General features: G+C 43.5%; 1 protein-coding gene across 1 annotated transcript; it reads right to left on the bottom strand.

Moving 5' to 3' along the window:
- Positions 1 to 10,367: 10,367 nt before the first annotated feature.
- LOC104268918 (trefoil factor 1-like) lies at positions 10,368 to 14,047 on the bottom strand. The gene is made up of 4 exons (XM_009874272.1): positions 13,966 to 14,047; positions 12,836 to 12,982; positions 11,113 to 11,262; positions 10,368 to 10,375 (listed from the first exon to the last, which is right to left on the bottom strand). The coding sequence occupies exons 1-4, from the start codon at positions 14,045 to 14,047 to the stop codon at positions 10,368 to 10,370; spliced, it is 387 nt and encodes a 128-aa protein (XP_009872574.1).
- Between the last annotated feature and the right edge of the window lie 3,264 nt (positions 14,048 to 17,311).

Here is a 17,311-nt window from a genome sequence, read left to right as displayed (position 1 = left end):
AGTGCTGAGCGTCACTGGAGTTAATCGTGAGCTCTGCTATTTCTGGACAGGGGCAGCAATAGCATTTCAGGGATCAACTCCTACTGTCCTGTTTTCATCATGTTGTAATGCATCCCGCTGAGTGGTTTTTATAACCTTGAGTATCATTCTGCGTTATTACACATCCAAAAGTTGCAGGTTGAGCCTGTGAATGTAATGATTTCCTTTTAATTTGGTGGTATGTTAGCCTGTTTCAGTTTCAGTACCCATTTCACGTAGAGTTTGTGAAAAAGTGATGGTACGGTAGAGCAGAAAATCTAGCTCCAGTGGTTGTATTACTTTGAAATCTTATAATGAGCTGTAACTTTACGCAGTTGTCAACTGTAGAACCTTCCTTTAAGAGATTTAGATTTCTGTCGAGACTCATTGCCAGCACAGTAAAACAGAGGGTGACCAATCAAAATACCTGTCCTTTGGCACAAGAAATCCCCATGGCTCAGCCCACCACTCTGTGTTCTCTGCATTGTTTATGTCTTCAAGGTGCATCAAGATTTTATCAACCCATTTTCTTTCTGGGGTCCTCCATGCTTACCAATTGCTTGTGCCCTTAGTGCTAGATATTCGTGGTTGCTGTCCACGTGAAATGTAAAAATGAGCTCCTTGGGAGTAGTGTGAGGTGGTTAGAGGCAGAGGGATGATTTTTAGACTTCTTCAAGCTACTGAATACCTAATGTGCTGGATCTGTGGGTGTGTTTTATTCCTTCAAGAGAAAAAAAAAATCATAGAATCATAGAATGGCCTAGGTTGGAAGGGACCTTAGAGGTCATTTAATCCAACCTCCCTGTCATGGGCAAGGACGCCACTTCTCAACTAGACCAGGCAACACATGGGGAGACCAAGCGGGAATCGAACCTGTGACCTTGGTGTTGTCATTATGGTCAGCACCGCACTCAACCCACTGAGCTAACTGGCCCCCTCCAACATGTCTTTTCAAGCAGGTTACAAGGCAACATGGAAGTCTTTACTTTTAAGGTTGATGGGTTTTTTACTTCAGTGGCATCTGTGACATCTCTTTTTCTGATCTCATTGTAGCTCATTATAGCAGTCCATGTGAGGGAATTATTATACAAGCTCCTTTCTATTACTTCCAAACAGCAGCTTTGCTGGCCTCGATGATAGTTGTACCAACCTTTACAAATGTGAATTTGTTGAGCAATTAAAAAAATATGAAAAAAATGCTCTTAAATTATGGTCAAAGTAATTAAATTTAAGGAAAACATCAAATTGATATATTTAAAAAGAAGACAAGCCCTGCAGTGTAACCAAGCCTCTACCTGTTTCAGTAAAGATTTGTGAGATAACTAATCTGAATCAGTTGACCTTATTGTGAGATGCTGCCCTTGAATCTGTCGGTGAATTATTTAACATTTGTTCTTCTGTTTTTAAAGCAAGAGTCAATGCAAGGTATCATTTTAAATCAGTGTGCTAAAGTATGTATATTCTGTATATCTAATACATCATTGTTGTCTCTTGTTTCCGTAATGCATTTGCATTACTATGAATCCATTTTATTATGCTTCTCTAGAGACTATTGCTGCCTGCACGCTGTGATATATTTGCACTGTTGTAGATATATATATATACTTATACATAATTATATTATATAAACCATGTCTTTTTCAGGTTGCTTGTTACCTTTGTAGTTTATGCTTACCAGTACGGTGGACCTGAGTAAAAATGTGGGATGTGGGGCATTCTGATGATATATTACAATAATAGAGAAATCTTTGTATATTTCTGTATACTTAATACCCATAAGAAGAGATTTGTATGTGCATTATTTTCCAAACTAGGGCTTTGTTTTCTGAGACTAGAGAACATTTATGATAATGTAATAAAACACAAAAAAATCAAATAAAGTGTTATTATTTTCAGACAGATGCCTTTGCGCCTGTTCTTTCTCAGAGGGAAGTGGCAGTTGCATTGGTAGTGATACATTTTCACTGCTTGGTCCTGGGTTCTGGCAGCCAGCAAGGACATCGAATTGCCTGTTTCACATATAGATTGTGGTGGTTTCAGGTAACAGAAACACAGGGTAAAAATTCTTAAAAACGTTAAATGCAGTAGCATTGGCTCAGAGTGAAGGTCTGTATCGCCCAAAGTGAACCACAGCACCGCACAGGGAAGAGTGCAAGAACAGGGCACGCACCAGGGAGCGCTTGTCTGCCAAATCCTGCACAACTTGAGGACTTCCTGAAAAAGAGACTTATCTTTGTATTTTCTTGACTTTGATGGATTTTTCTTCCACAGAGTCATCTGCTGTTCTTCATGACCATGATACCTGCAAGTGCCAGACGTTGCCCGTGCTCTTGCATTCAGAAGGCAGTAAAGGATCATTCCGTCTTGACTTTCTGCTTAGCACCCTGAAGTGTATAGATTTCCTCCTCCCTTGTTCCCAGCCACTGAGGAACTGTTTTATTCTGCCAGTCTCACCTGTCCATTCCCCATTTTACAAAACACCGTTCTCCGTCATTCAGCCGCAGACACTTGCGCTATGTTCTCCTGCAGCCTTCTGTGCGTTTCTGTCGTTATGAAAGGTCTCTTCAGCTAGTTTAAAAAGCTGGTACTTTTTCTCTCACATTTCTCCTGAAGATTCATGTTGTAAAATAAATTGCATGCTTGCTTTTTCTGCCATTCTGAACAGTCTCCCAAAATGCGGTGCATTGGGTCTGCTGTTGCAATGGTGGTGCAGTGACAGGGAAACTCTTGGGCAGAAAACTTGACCCATGCAGGGCCCCAAGAACAGCGAAATCAGAAGAAGCGTTTCAGTGTAGGTGTCTCTTACTTTGCCATATACTTTGTTTGGCTGGGTGGCTTTTCATACTGTGAAGCTGTCTGTTAGTGCGTTGGACTTAAGATCAAGCCTAGACAACATCACCGTCCTTGCACCACTCCTCCTGATCACCACAGCAACAAAATTACTTGCGTTGGTCACCACAGTTCAAGAGTAACAGCCGTAACTTTTACAAGTTAATTAAATGTCCAGTCCTAGATAATGTGAGTGGTGATGCTTAAAGGATAAATCACCCTACGGATGCCATAGGATTGCATTTTCAAAACTAATGGCAAAACAATTTTCTAATGATAACAGAGATCATACTTTATGTTGTGTTTTATAGACAAAGTAGGTTGCAGGAATTATTGTCCCAAAAAAGTGCCTCTGTGTGCCACCTGCCCATAGATGAAGAAGGAAAGAGGAAGAACAGGAGTCTTTCATAGCCTGAGTGGCAAGGTAAATTATTTTAAGTGGTTTATATTACAGTTAATGCTATGAAATAAGCCAACCATAAACTTCTCATTAGCAATGCTATAAAAATTAATATACCTCACATGCAATTATCATCCAGTCTGTGTTCCAAATGGACTCATAAAATAATGAGCATTCAAAAATAAAGGACATTTTATGTTCTATTTTCTGATAGCTATCCATTTAAAACCCGCTTCGTAATGCAGGTTGAAAGGCGCTGGGAGCCAGGGAGGCTGCTACAGTAAGAATGATCTCCTCTTTCAGCGTGGGAGGAGACAAGGATCCGTGCAGTGCCCAGGTGAGCCATGAGCAGCTGTCGTGCTGTCAGTCGCTCGCACTGACGTCTTCTCCTGGGAGAGTCTTGATAAAGGGCTTGGCAGGGAGTGTATGTTCCAAGCTCTGTATAGGGCAGAAAAGCTGTCAAGGGCTGGATTAGTCAAAATTATCACTAACTGCATCAATTTCTCTTTTTATTTTAGCTTAAATTTCCTGGTCTCGTTTGGTTCCTTTTATTTTTGTCCGTGCCTTGAAGATTTTTCGCGAGATATGTGAATTCCTTACACAGTGTTAATGTTGTGCTTTGGCGTTGCTGGATACCTGATGTTTCACTTTTGTGCCTGTGTCCGCACACACATAGGAAGGCTGAGAAGGAAGTCAATATTCCATCTCTTCCACGGATGGAAAATATTATCAAAACACAAAGCTGATCCACTGTCAGCCTCTGACTGCAAAAATACCCCTCAGACTTGCACTATTTCCCCACACTTCTTTCTAGCACATAGTCACTCTCTTGTCCCACTGCCAGTTCATCTGTTCTGCTGGGGAAGTTGACTAAAGCTCCACCGTTTTGTACAACCTATTTGCTTATCCCCTTCCAGCATCTGTAGAGTCAAGTAAGAAGTTCATTTCATTGCTTTATCAAGAGTCTTACAGGTGATTTTTGTCTTTCTCCTGTGCAAGAATCAGCAAGTAGCCCTAAAGCAGTTAGAGAAGAAACAAAAGATACAGTAAAGCTTTTGATTTTGCTTCTTCTGTTTGTTGAAACCCGTATCTTAAGTCTTGGTGAAGCGTCCCTTGGATGGGTGTAATGACAAGGCTGAAGAAGGGTAACGGGCAGGGGTCATTCTACTTTGTGGCAGGAAGGAGCATGTGTCCTGGCTGTTCTTCTTACCAAATTTACTTTTCACAAAGCTTCCTGGAAATGCCACAGACCAAAATCACCAGATTGATGATACCTGCTTTCAAACAACTGTCAGTCCACTCCTCTGTTCAGTCAGACCCAGATAACTTTCACGGGCTTTGAACTCTGGGAATTTCCTAGAGCTTCTGCAACAAATTCAGCAACAAATGCTCAGTTGCAGTGAAATACTTTAATTCAAGACTTCCAGAGTTTTGTTTCGATTGTTTCATTTCAGTACTAAACCCCTCAAAATTTCTGTTTTCCTAAACAACCTTTTGTTATACTCAGAGATAGAAGTGCATACTAAAGGAAGCCTGGGAGACCTAATTCAGACACAGATGGGAGCAAGACCCTGGAGGAGCCTGTCTTTGTCTAGTGTCTTCACTGAGGAGAATCTCTGGAACCACAATGGGTATACAAAGGGTGCTCACAAAACCGAAGAAGTTATTATAGCTAGGTGAATAGATACACTAGTCCCCAGCGGAAAAGTACTTCGTTTTCTTACCCAGCTCACCTCTGGTAGGCACACAGGAATTTTACCATTCACTAGGCAGTAGCACCATATGACTGCAAACCCTTGAACAAACCACATCCTCTTTTATAGCCTCTGAGAGTGCTGCTGGTTAGTTCTAGTGCTTGAATGTATTATGCATTGCAGCACACATATTTTAAAGCAAATTCTGTTTGTCCATTGTCACCTAATACTAAGGACACATTTATGGTCTTATCCTCTCACTGTGTACTGGGACAGGGACCACACGTGCTGTTTTGTGGGTCATCTGCTAAACTCTGATAGACATGCTCTGTGATCCCATCACCATCCTCCCACAGGATGATAACAGGGGAACCAGGGAGGGACACTTGAACTAGTTTAATGAGAAAATAATACTAATGAAAACAATGAAGATATTGACCTATATACAGATATTATACAGGTATGCAAACATGTTCAAAGATATAAGAGAATATGTTAACATGGAGCCTGCACCTTCTAGATGACAATTAAGCCCTGAGTGGAAATGTCCCAGACTGACTCAGCAGCAGAAAAGAGCACTTGAGCCCAGAGTCCCGATGACAGTCCAAAAAAACAAAAGGAAGCCTTGGAGCAGACAAGCTGCTCCCATCCAGAAGGCAGGGGAAGGTGACCTGTACTGATGAATTAAAATTCAACACACTGACAGCATTCAAATGCTTTAGAAGAAAGTTCAGATGGGGGAAGAAAAAAAAATGTCTACAGAATAATAATGGACTGTTCTGCCCAAAGAGGACTTCTGTTTCTGGCAGAGAGTTGCTTAGAAAAATCTCACCTGAGAGCTTCTGAAACTCTCACCTGAACCTTGCTCCTAAGAAACGTCTTGCAACTTGCACCTCAGAGCGGTGTCTTTCCCTTTTTGGACTCAAACTGGCAGCAAGGGCAACCTCCTGGAAACTGAATCTGGGTCCTGAGATCATCATTCTGCCTGATTATAACACAGGGAATCAGATTTTGTTCTTGTGTTTTACCTTCTGCTTTCCAAGCTGTTTAATGGCATCATTGTCAAGTTTTCAAGCTTTAGTAAAACCCATAACTCGTTAGAGACTTGTCACAGAACTGTGTGATTTAGCTGCTCTCAGGAAGATTTCAGTTTCTGTATTCTTTTTCACTTCAGTTTAGCACCTTGTCTGAAATATTCCTTTTGAATAGGAGCTTTGCCAGAGGAGGTGTGTGATACTAACTCTAGCAGGAAGCATACCCTTTCCAGAGTCATTTTAGGAATGGGACCTGAACTAAGTGAGCACATTAAAATACACCTTTTTGGAGGTGTTTTCAGTTTTATCCCTTTTCAGGGATAGCACCCATCAGCTCAGAGCTCCTTGGCCGTCCTAGTTTTCTTCCCTGTTAATTCTCCACGTCAGCCAAATAGAGCTTTCCCGCCTTGCTTCAAAGTGAATCATTTCCAGGACCTTTTCATTGACTACAATTGCCTTCAAAAAAACAGTGGAATATCCTCGCTCACTGAAAAAACACATAGGCAGTCAATCTGCAATGTCAAACATTTTCCATTTTCTCTCCTCTAGCTGAAGCACTGGTTGCACACAGCTGTCATGATTACAGACAGTTTAGGACTACCAAGCATTCATGATTTTAAACGTCATTCACTACTTGCGTAACAGCCTCATCAGCACAATTACTTTGTGTTGCAGAGAATTGATTCCTGTTATGGTAGCACCTTTGCTGACGAAAGTCATGTAGCTGACCTACTTCTTCCCCTCAGAAAAACATTCAGAACTTTGTTTACTCATTCAGCACTCGCCATACAGTGATGTAGGTGTGCAAGCAGAGCTTCAAAGATACAAGGGGTAAGTCTTCATTTCGGCTTCCCGTATTTGCTTCTTCAAACTGATTCACATTTGTAACAGTCCTGCATTTTGTTAGAAGAGAAGCCTTGTGATATACTTATCCTGCACCTCTCCCTAGACAACCCTTTTGGTCACTGAGAGACAGAGAGCTAGACGAACATCTGAAATAACCTAGTGCGGCCATCCCTCAGTCTCAACACGTTGTGGGTGCACTCAGATTTCTTTCCATTTTACACAATAATTGGGTAAAGTAACCAGCCTGAAACACTAAAAAAAGTTTTAAAGTTTCTGGTTTAATTTCTCTAGTGCTGCATAGAGCTACATACAAGCAAAAAGAATGAAAGAAAAGCAGATGAAGAAGAGATAGAAAAGGACAGATTTTACACAAGCCAACAGCAAAGCTTATTTCAATCACGTTAGCTGGTGAAGCTTGCAGACCTATTGATGCAAAATAAAGGAATGAACTGTGCATACCTACTTGTGTCTGTCTGCTGGCCAGTCTGTGAGCTTCAAAAGGCAATTAACTGCTAGCAGCCAGGACACCTCTGTTCGCATGCAGTGATTTTTCTTTCTTGGGCCTCTGCCACCGGTTCGGATAGGAAAACTAACATCAAGTCAGAAATCTGTGCCAGGGTAGAGGTGTTCCCTATCCCTCTCTCTGTCTCATGTGCCTTGGGTGGCTCTGCAGCATCAAGAGACACTGATGGGAAAACCCAACGAAGGACAGCAAATGCATACAGTTCCTTATGTAGACACCCCTTGGAGCTGGGCAGGAAGGAGGCCTTTCTGGGCAGTTCAATTCACTCTCCAAGGGACATCTGAACTAGCCAGATGATTTCCAGCCCAGCAGTATCTTTTTCTGCCTGAGGGCTGTGAACAGGGCCCGTGGTGAATGACTCGGGTGAGGAGAGCCTGCAGAGTGACCATGAAGGTGAGGAGAGGAAGGTCCTTCCTTCTGTAGTCACCATCTCCATGGGTCCTGCACACTCCACTTTGGTGTGCATTCCTGTTTGGGGATTTGCTTTGCTATACCTTGGCTCTGCCTGCCATCTTCAAATCCTCAGTAGCTGTGACTTCTATTTGACTTTGCCAGCTTGTTTTCTCACTAAAAAATGTTGATTTAAAGAACTCTAGACAGTTTTTTCAAGTGTGAGTGGGTGGGCATGGATAAAAGCGTGCACTGAGAGACCTCAAGCGTTTGCTTAATGTTAGTTCCCAGGATAGCCATTGTCCCTGAGGACTTACTGATGGTGACAGATCCTCAGGTCATTACTCTTTGAGCGATGAGCAGCTAGCTGATTTATAACGTCAACTGGCCAGAGCAACTGCATGACCCAGTGCCTTGGCTTAACATGCTGTTGGGAATGGTGTGCCGATCACATACAGCAATTAATTAGTGGCTTTTGCAGTGGACACCAGGCCTAACGAGAGCAAGTGAGCAAGTTCAGCCCTTCATGCTTCATCTCTTTAGGGTTAGGCTGCTGTTAGTATGGGTTTCCTGCACCATCACCACTGGTTTTCTCCATGCCAGCACGCAGATCATTTTAACAGAGACTCAGGCAGTTCCCAGGAGTTTCAGCTGCTGTACCTTTCCAGGCCGGATTTCCAAATCTGCTTTTGCAGCAAAGGATCCCACAGTACTCTCTCACACACACACACACACGCCCTTACTAAGAGATTTCTGTTCACCATTTTTCCTGCAAAACCAAACATGACCCTGGTACGCTGTTGCAGTGGAAGTTCAGCAGGACCGCTGATCTGTGCCTGCTTCACTGGCATAGCCCCAACAGAGAGATGTGGGAGGGTGAGGCAGGAGCAATAAGCCATTATCCATCTGAGCCTGCTCCTCTGAAATACCCACATGGCCCCTTGCGCTCTGTGTTGGGCACATCGGCACATGTCCTTGCAGAAGGAAAAGCCTTTTGGTGAGTACGTGTGGCTTGGTGAGAGCTCTGCCCTGGAAGACCCCTGATTGGCAGCCTAATTTCTGTCCCTGCGGATGATTTCCCACAGCATTAACTAGGCTACACTTCTCAGTGTGGATGCATTTTCATTCTTTCTGCCAATGAGACTTCCCTGAGGGCTCCGTTAACCTGGTGGATGCACCTGGTTGTTGCACCATGTTTTGCAGTGCAATATTATCGTGATCACACTGTGCTTACATCTGGGCTATAGTGCCAAACCTTCCTCAGCAAAGACCTTCAGTAGACTTGTCAATTTGCTGCTCATATCACAACCAATATCCTATCATATCCAAGTCATACTAGTGAGTCTATTGTAAGTGTGAGATAATGAAATTTAATGAATGACTAATTTTTACCTGCTTGGATAATCCTACTCATTGCAGAAGTGTACTTGGAGAAGTTTCTTTCTAGGCAATCCTCCTTTAGCAGGGGGTTTGGACTAGATGGTCTCTAGAGGTCCCTTCCAACTCTGACAATTCTGTGATTCCATGAAATCTCTAAGGAGGCGTGTTTCTCCACCATTTTTTTCTTCCCTTGCAGCACAATCTGCACAATTGCTCTTTCCTGCCAAGCCCTGAGTTCCCATTTTGTTCCCAGCAGTGCTCTTAGAGGCTTTTTACTGTGCTCTTGCTCAGCTGAAGCAGGGAAGCATTTGAGCTGCTGTGCCAAGCATTAAAGACACCCAGGAGAAAGCAGCCACGCTTGCCTGGAGACCAGGAGCTTCTCCTGCATCTTGCAAAGAGCAGCAGGCTCTAATTCAGGTATAGATCAGGGCAGGAGTGATCTGTGACTTGCTTTTAGTGTTGCAGACACTTTTCCTGAGCGTGATCCATGGGACCTGCTTGTGGGGATGCTGGCTAATAGTGAAAGTGCCCGGTGATCTGGCTGCATGTTGCATCAGCAGCTGGAGCCTGTGTCAGATTAAGTAGGGTAGCCGGTGGGTGCCCACCTTCCTGAGCTACTCTGTGCCCCACTGGTACTGAAGGATTGGCAGCAGCAGAGACATGGTGATGCAAAGAGCAGGAGGTGTCTGAGTCAGACCAATTTGGTGGTCAGCTAATAAGTGTACCCCTTCCTATGTCCTAAGAGTGGAGAGAAAGACCAAATCCACAGTTGTAGCTATGTAAAGGGAAACACGGAATATTTTCAGTATTCAGAAGGGCGAGTGGCCTGTGTGAAGCCGCGTATCTGCTAAAAAGTGTAAGCAGTCACTTGCAGCTGTGAAGTGTAACTAACACACAAAAGCTGCGTGCTGTGTTCCTGTCAGAATTGTTAGTGACTACTGTCTCATCCGCGGGTTGCTAAGATGCCAAATTTCCTGGGAAACAGAGAGATACACAGCTATAAAATAAAGACAGTGGGGAACTCACAGATTGTGTCTTAGCTCTTTTATTACACTGAAAACCTGCACAGTACTAGCCTACTGAAAGAATAAAAGCTGCAAGTAACTTTTCATCAGAAACAAGTCAATCCAAGGTAAAAACAACGTAGAAATGGTAGCTGCTGTCAACTATAAAGTCTGAGTTGTGACCTTCAGCTGTTGTTTCCCTTCGGAGTAGGTCCAAAGATCACAAGGTTCTTGATAGAAGTCTCTCGTTTAACAAACTGTGGGGTGAAGAGCAGAAACAGATTAAGAGACATGTTTTCTCCATGTATTACACAAGATGCTAGGAAGTGATTTGCTTACATGTAGGACATGAAAAGGCAATTTTTTAGCAATTGCTTTCCTTGTCAACCCCTATCTGTACATGTGTTTCCTGATTCAGATCAGTAAAAACAAATGACGACAAATTATTTCCAGTACAAAATACACTGTGGGGCAGGTTGGAATTGGCTGAGGCTATTGGTTATCTGCATTAGATATACTGAAAGGTCAATCTTAATTTAAAAAAAACCCAGACAACAGAAGTAGGGGATCAGGAATTTCAGTAAGCTTCATTCCCCAGTTCCAAAGCAAAGCCTTCTATCTCTTATGTGATAAAGTAGATGCAAGTTTGGTAGCTGCACCTCTACTATCCCACTGACTGAGGGCTTGAGCTCACACCTGAGCCCTGGTTACCTCTGTGGCCACAACGCCTCAGATGCACCACCAACGCCCAGCCCCATGTGCAAGAAGAAGGTCGGTTTTAGGGTTTAGCCAGCTCTTTCCTCACCACACCGTGGCTAAGGCAGCTCTGCACTGGGAAGGGGTGGAGGGAGACCCCATCCCACTCACTCCCTTGAGCTTGACCTCTGGCTGCACCAAGCTGGTGCACGCCAAGCCCCAGCACAGCACAGATCCTGCCAGAAGTTGGGGTGCCTCTGTGCGGATGCAGGGCACGATGCCTGGTGCAAGACATTACCTGCCTCCACCGTTCGGTGATAGAAGCACCAGGGGACACCAGCGGGATGAGGCCTGAAGCAGCACCCCTTCCTTTCACACTCATTCCTCGTGATGCCAGGGAAGCCACAGTTTACCCTGATGTGAGCTCCATCCGGGCACACTCTCCTAACTGCAGAAAGGAAAAAAACGAAAGCAGGAAGGAGGCTGTGTTATTTCATGCTCTATTTACCTGGAGGCATAATTCACAAATTAAAGGCAAGCCACAAAGATGAGGTCAGCGAACAGACACGAAGTCGTGATGACCTTCTCCACAACAATTTCAGGCAGCAGGTTCACCCAAATCCTTACTATGCATGGCAGGCAGAACTGAATTCCAAGGTGAGAGGGAATCAGTGCTCTGTCCCATGGGTCAGAGTGGGCAAAATTCACCCCTAAAAGTGTCTGGTAAGCAGCAACACAGCTTTGCCTTTCCTAGAGCCAGCAATGGGGTGAAGAGCCATGTGTCTCCCATACTGGTATCACAGACTCTGTTCTAGGACCAGGGTGTACTCACAACCTGACCCAATGCTAAACCCAGAGCAGCCTGGATAATGCAGGAAGAGGAAAGTCATCCTCTTCTGCATGCCGACTCTAATTATGGAAAGGAGGTAGGTGATTTAGAAGGAAATCATGGTTCATCCAAGCAATTTAGAGTGAAATCACAGGTAAAGAGGTTGTACCACCCAGCCTGAATAATTCGGTTTTCCTCATCCAAAATGGTTCCGCTCAGAAAAGCAGTTCTAAGAAAATGTATGGTGCTGCCATTTGTTTTTCGGAATTTGCATGAAATGCAGTATTCAGAAGCAAAATAAGTTGTTTTCCTCTGACAATTCTGAACCCTGTTGACCAATCTTGACTGACACCAAGTTCTTTCATTGGGTAGTCTTGCCTTTGCTCCCTCGTTTCCTTTCATTTCACCTGCGCAACCACTGAGATTTCCCTGATGTTCTCTTAAGAAGGAGCTGGGCAGTCAGCCCAGCAAAAGTAGTTTATGTCCAGCAATGATGCGCAATACACGCTCAGTCCTTGAAGGACCAGGAGAGCAACTCTTACCTTCTCCAACAAAACAAAGGCAAACCATGGAAGCAGGAGTTTAGAAGCTTTAGAAGGAAGATTCTAATGGAGGAAAAGGATTTACATTAGGATATTTTGGACATTTCATTAAATGAAGGCTGGGAGCAAAAATAGGAGAGAAAATGAGAACCACCAAGTGGAATTACGCTGGGAATCAGGAAGGAAACCACTATTATCAAAACAGGCTGGAAAGAACAGCAAAAGCTTTACAGCATGTCTGTTGTCTTTTGTACAGGTGTCAAGCAACTACACGTGGGCTCACCTACTCAGGACTTCCTGATCTCTTTGATATGCAGTACTAAAGTCCTCCTGAGCCACATAGAAAACCCATTTAAACTGCTGAGGATCCCTTGCTTCACTGATGAACAAGATCACAGCAGGCAGTGAAATGTTTTTAAATAATCAGCATGGATTATTTGATCACCAGAAGCCTGAAGTAAGAGGAAAGATCTGATGTGAAGAGGATGAGATAGAAGACTGTTGCGCAAACAAGGTTTCACTTTGCATTTTACTACCACTGGTCATCTAATAGAGATCTGTGCTCACTTGGCTGGCCTAAGAAGAAAAGCAGAGCTGCTCCCCTTTGTACACATTTCTGCATAATCAGTGCTTCTGACAAGAGATATTACCTTTCTTTTCTTTAGGAGCAAAGCACCAGGGCTTGTTGCGGATTGAATTGTTGAAGCAGCATCCAGCGTTCCTGCACTCCTCTTCTGTGATTCCTGGGTAGCCGCAGTTCTTCCTCTCCCGGGGGGGCACTTTACATTGACATTTTGCTGTTTAGGACAGAAGTAGCAAGTTGCTGGGTATCAGTTTGCAAACTTATTTGCAGATGTGCATTTATCAGACGCCCACTGGAATCAATGATTTCTGCCTAGACCCTGTCCATCTTTACAAGTGTACCTTTTTGGTCGCTTGCTAAGACCAGGACTTGTGCAGTTTAGAAGCTGCTTTTAAACAGTCACCAATTTCAGTAAGGGTTGTACTCCACCTTTTGGGAAACTGTGGTCTCGTTTGCAGCCAAGTGAGCCCAGCGCAGTGGGGTCTGTGGCATTCAAATAGACCACATCAAATGGTAAAAGCACATAATTTCAAATGTTGTGCTAGTAAACATTTGTTGCTTTGCCCATCTCACGAGAAGAAAGAAAGAGTTAAGTCTCCGGTGGACATTCAAACAAGTGTCAAGATACAAAATCTTTGCATTCTTGTTAAGTGACTGTAAAAACACAGGATTATGTGCAAATAGTTGTGGCTATAATTTTAATATTTTTAAGTCTACTGCACAGTCATCAGCAACTGAGAAATCCTGGAGGTGTCCCTAAGTGTCTGCCATTGAGTTACTTGCTTTCCACTTCTTAAGTTATCTAAATGACCTGTCTTTTATGGAGTAGGCAGATAAACTCCTCTGAAATTGTATTCTTGTGGCAAAGTACCATGAAATAAATGTCAGAAGACTGTCTAGACACTTTTAGCACCTGTTCCAGTCCTGGTCCTGTTCTAGCAAGCTCTTGGGCATGTCTGTCCCTCTCCCTTTGCAGCAGGTTTCCAGTTACTCCACCAACACAGGAGTTCACCTACAGTCTTTTTTTTTTATTATTTTACCATAGATTTCTCTGAAAAGTAGATTCCAGCTTTGGTAATAGTACCAGAGCAAGACATTCGCTGTCTGATACATAAACCAGAGACGCACTCTTGCTGCAATTAGAGCCAGTAGACGACAAACATACCTGTGAGGACAACGGCAGGTGAATGTACTTACATGGTACCTCCTTTCCCTCTGCCAAGGTGCTGAGGGCTGCAACAAAGACGACGGAGAGCACGCAGATCAGTTTGAGATCCATGGCTCCTGGAAGGTAGGTGCAGGAGAGGTGCCGCTTTCCCCAGGAGCAGCTCATTTTATACCGTCCTTGTGTTTGCCTGGCAAGGTCTGATAACATTGTTCCATTCAATGCTTCACCCAGAGGTTAGGTTCTCTTGTGTTTAATTAGGAAATGTGGCCATGCATATTTTGATATCCCAGAGATAAATTTCTAGTCTCCTGTGAGCTATTGATCAGGTTTCTATTACATACCTGCAGATACATATCTATTACATGATCTCATAACCTTTTAAATAGATGCTGCTGGGTGCGTCTGGCAGCTCCAGCTGATTTCATTGCCATGAGAGTACTTCAGGCTTTAAATGGTTGTAATTACCGAAAAATATGTACATATATTTCCCATCCAAGTCTATATTTTCCTCCTCATTTTTTCCCTGGCCTTAAAGATTTGGTTATGCTTACTCTGAAACAGGTAAGGAGGGACCTCTGGGGGTGTGACACCTCCAGGTTTCAGGACACCACAGGGTAATCTGCACACCTGAAGAAATACATAAACACAGAAAGTGGAAGGTGTGACTGGGAAATACAGAGCCTGGGTGAGGCCACGATTTATTTCCACATGTGATGATTTTTGCACCAGTTTGGAATAAGAAAAAAAGCTAAGACCAGGAAAAAATGGAAAAAAAGAAAAACCAAACCAACAAAACAGAACAAATAAACAAAACAAAACCAAAAAGAAAGCAAAAAAACCCCATCAAAATTACAAACCAAGAGGGATTACAACATAAAGAGACTGAAGAAAGGAAAAAAGAGTTTATATATGATCTCAGCCTGAATCAGAGGCACTATGCTCATCCAGGGGTGAGATGTAAGTGCTCCAGTTGATATTTGGCAGTTGCTGTCCCATGCAAGGAGGAAAGTCAAGGCTCCCCCTCCCAGCCTCTGGATCCTGTCCCCAGGCCCCCATGGTGGGGCATGCCCCCATCCCCTCTGCATGGTCCCCAGAGCAGCCTATTGCTTCACAACCTGCCCAACACCACAGGCACTGATTTGCCAAGAACAAGTTTCTGAAGCACCATGTTTAATATACTAATTTCCTGGTTGCTTTTCTCCTGGTTTCAAAGGTGGCCTCTAATTATAGAATCATAGAACAATTCAGGTTGGAAAAGACCCTTGGGATCATCGAGTCCAACCATTAACCCTACACTACAAGTTCACCCCTAAACCATATCACCCAACACCACATCTAAGCGACACTTGAACACATCCAGGGATGGCGACTCAACCACCTCCCTAGGCAGTCTGTTCCAGTGTCTGACCACTCTTTCTGTGAAGAATTTCTTCCTAATGTCCAGCCTAAACTTGCCCTGTTGCAACGTGAAACCATTCCCCCTGGTTCTGTCCTAATTACCTGTGAGAAGAGACCAGCACCAATCTCTCTGCAATGTCCTTTCAAGTAATTGTAGAGCATGATGAGATCCCCCCTCAGCCTCCTCTTCAAAGAACCCCCGTGGTGCTCTGAAGTATCCCTTTTCCCTTGGGAAAAGCATCAGGGATTTTTTTTCGGTTCATCACCAGGAAAGACATTCACTGCATTTTTTGATGGAAATGTGTATTCATGCCTTTGATTTTTACATAAGAGTTTGTTTTGTGCCTCTTTCCTTGACAAAATTCGAAGTGAGAACTTCAAACTTCTGTAGCTGTGTGTGTCAAAAAATATTTTGAACCCTGTGGAGGGATTTTGGTCTACAAGGGAAAAATGATAAAGCTCATTTTCCTGCTTTTTAACTTATTTAACACTTTACATACTTTATTTACGTCCATACTTATTTAATATATTGATGGCACTTCTCATTGAATGCCGTGATTTGCAAAGCAGACGATTTGTGTGTCCTTCATTTCACAAGATAAACTGCAGGCTAAAAAGAACTGTGTTCCAGTGCCCAGCAGTTCATATCACGCCTTTTACCCTTGTCACCGGCAGAAAACGTCTAACTTAAAATATAAAAATCCAGTTTTCTCTTTACGTGCAACATCAACAGTACTCCCAAAGGCCCATTGTGACGCCTGCTCCAGTGAAGTCCTTAGTAATTTTTCACCTTTTTTCTCACAGTGCAGGGGATGAGAATGACCAAAGTGTTGCCCATGTGTGAGATCTCCATGGAGCTCTCAGTAACCTATCGGTCCATCGTGTGAGTCAGGTGAAACTGCTGATAACATTCATCCCTCCTGCTTCTTACTGGACATTAATTAAGTCCTTATCTGCTGGCTGTCACCTCTTGGGCCCAATCCCAACTGCATGCACAAAGGCAACTCCACCACCAAGCTTTCGGTGCGGAAAGAGCATTTGATTGGCATCTGAAAACAAACACACCAAAAGGAATAAATTTCTTGCTCTCTGCCAGCAGATTACTTTAAGATCTTTAATATGTTTATATAGCAAAGCTTTGAAAATTATCTGGGGTTTCCCTATACATGTGCCTCCTTCCCTGAGGCCAACATCTGCACAGATCTTTCGCTAACGCAGCGTAGGGCATCCAGGCTCTGCGAGTCCCCATGGCCAGAAGGGGCTTGGAGGGCTCCTTCCTCCTCTCCAGCCTCTGTGTCCTCCCTCACCACTGTCCTCTAGTCCCACAGGGCTTTTAGCTGAGCTGGGGTGGTCTCATTTTCTTTCCAGCAAGGGAATGGAGAAATCACCACAGCTCCTATGGACCTTCTTGCTGCAAGTCAGTAACAAGCCGCAACTTTTTATTCTGATATTGCAAAACTTTTAAAGGATGTGGGTATTTTTTTTCTTATTTTTCCTTTTTTTTTTTTCACTTAAACCCAAAGAGTCAGCAAACAACTGTACAACTTAGTTTTTCACCCTATAAGGAGGTTTGCATTCTAAAGGGAATTTCCTTTTGTAGTAACAGTATGAGTGCTGACCTGAGAAATCTGTCATTGGGCCAGCACCACCGCATGTGAGCTCACAAAATAAACCCCAAGTTTTGAGTGCTCCCTAAAATAAGTCATCATAAAAGAGAAAAAAAATCAGATACAAAGGAGCAGAGAGTCTTCAGCAATTCTTTTCCTTCCAGCTGTGTGAGGGGTGCTCAGCAGATGTGACTCAGGAGTGGGAATAGCCTGACACCATCACTTAGGTGAACCTTACTACATGCTATTCACTCACTGCAAGACTGGTTTTCATGAGGGTGTTTCTAGAAACCGTAGCGATGAGGAGTACTCTCCTCCCTTATTGCTAGGCTTACTGTTTACCTCGTTTCACAGAATCACAGAATCACAG

Source organism: Apaloderma vittatum, unplaced genomic scaffold (assembly GCF_000703405.1).
Source record: "Apaloderma vittatum isolate BGI_N311 unplaced genomic scaffold, ASM70340v1 scaffold7198, whole genome shotgun sequence".
Taxonomy (NCBI): Eukaryota; Metazoa; Chordata; class Aves; order Trogoniformes; family Trogonidae; genus Apaloderma; species Apaloderma vittatum.
This window is presented reverse-complemented; position numbering and strand designations above follow the sequence as displayed.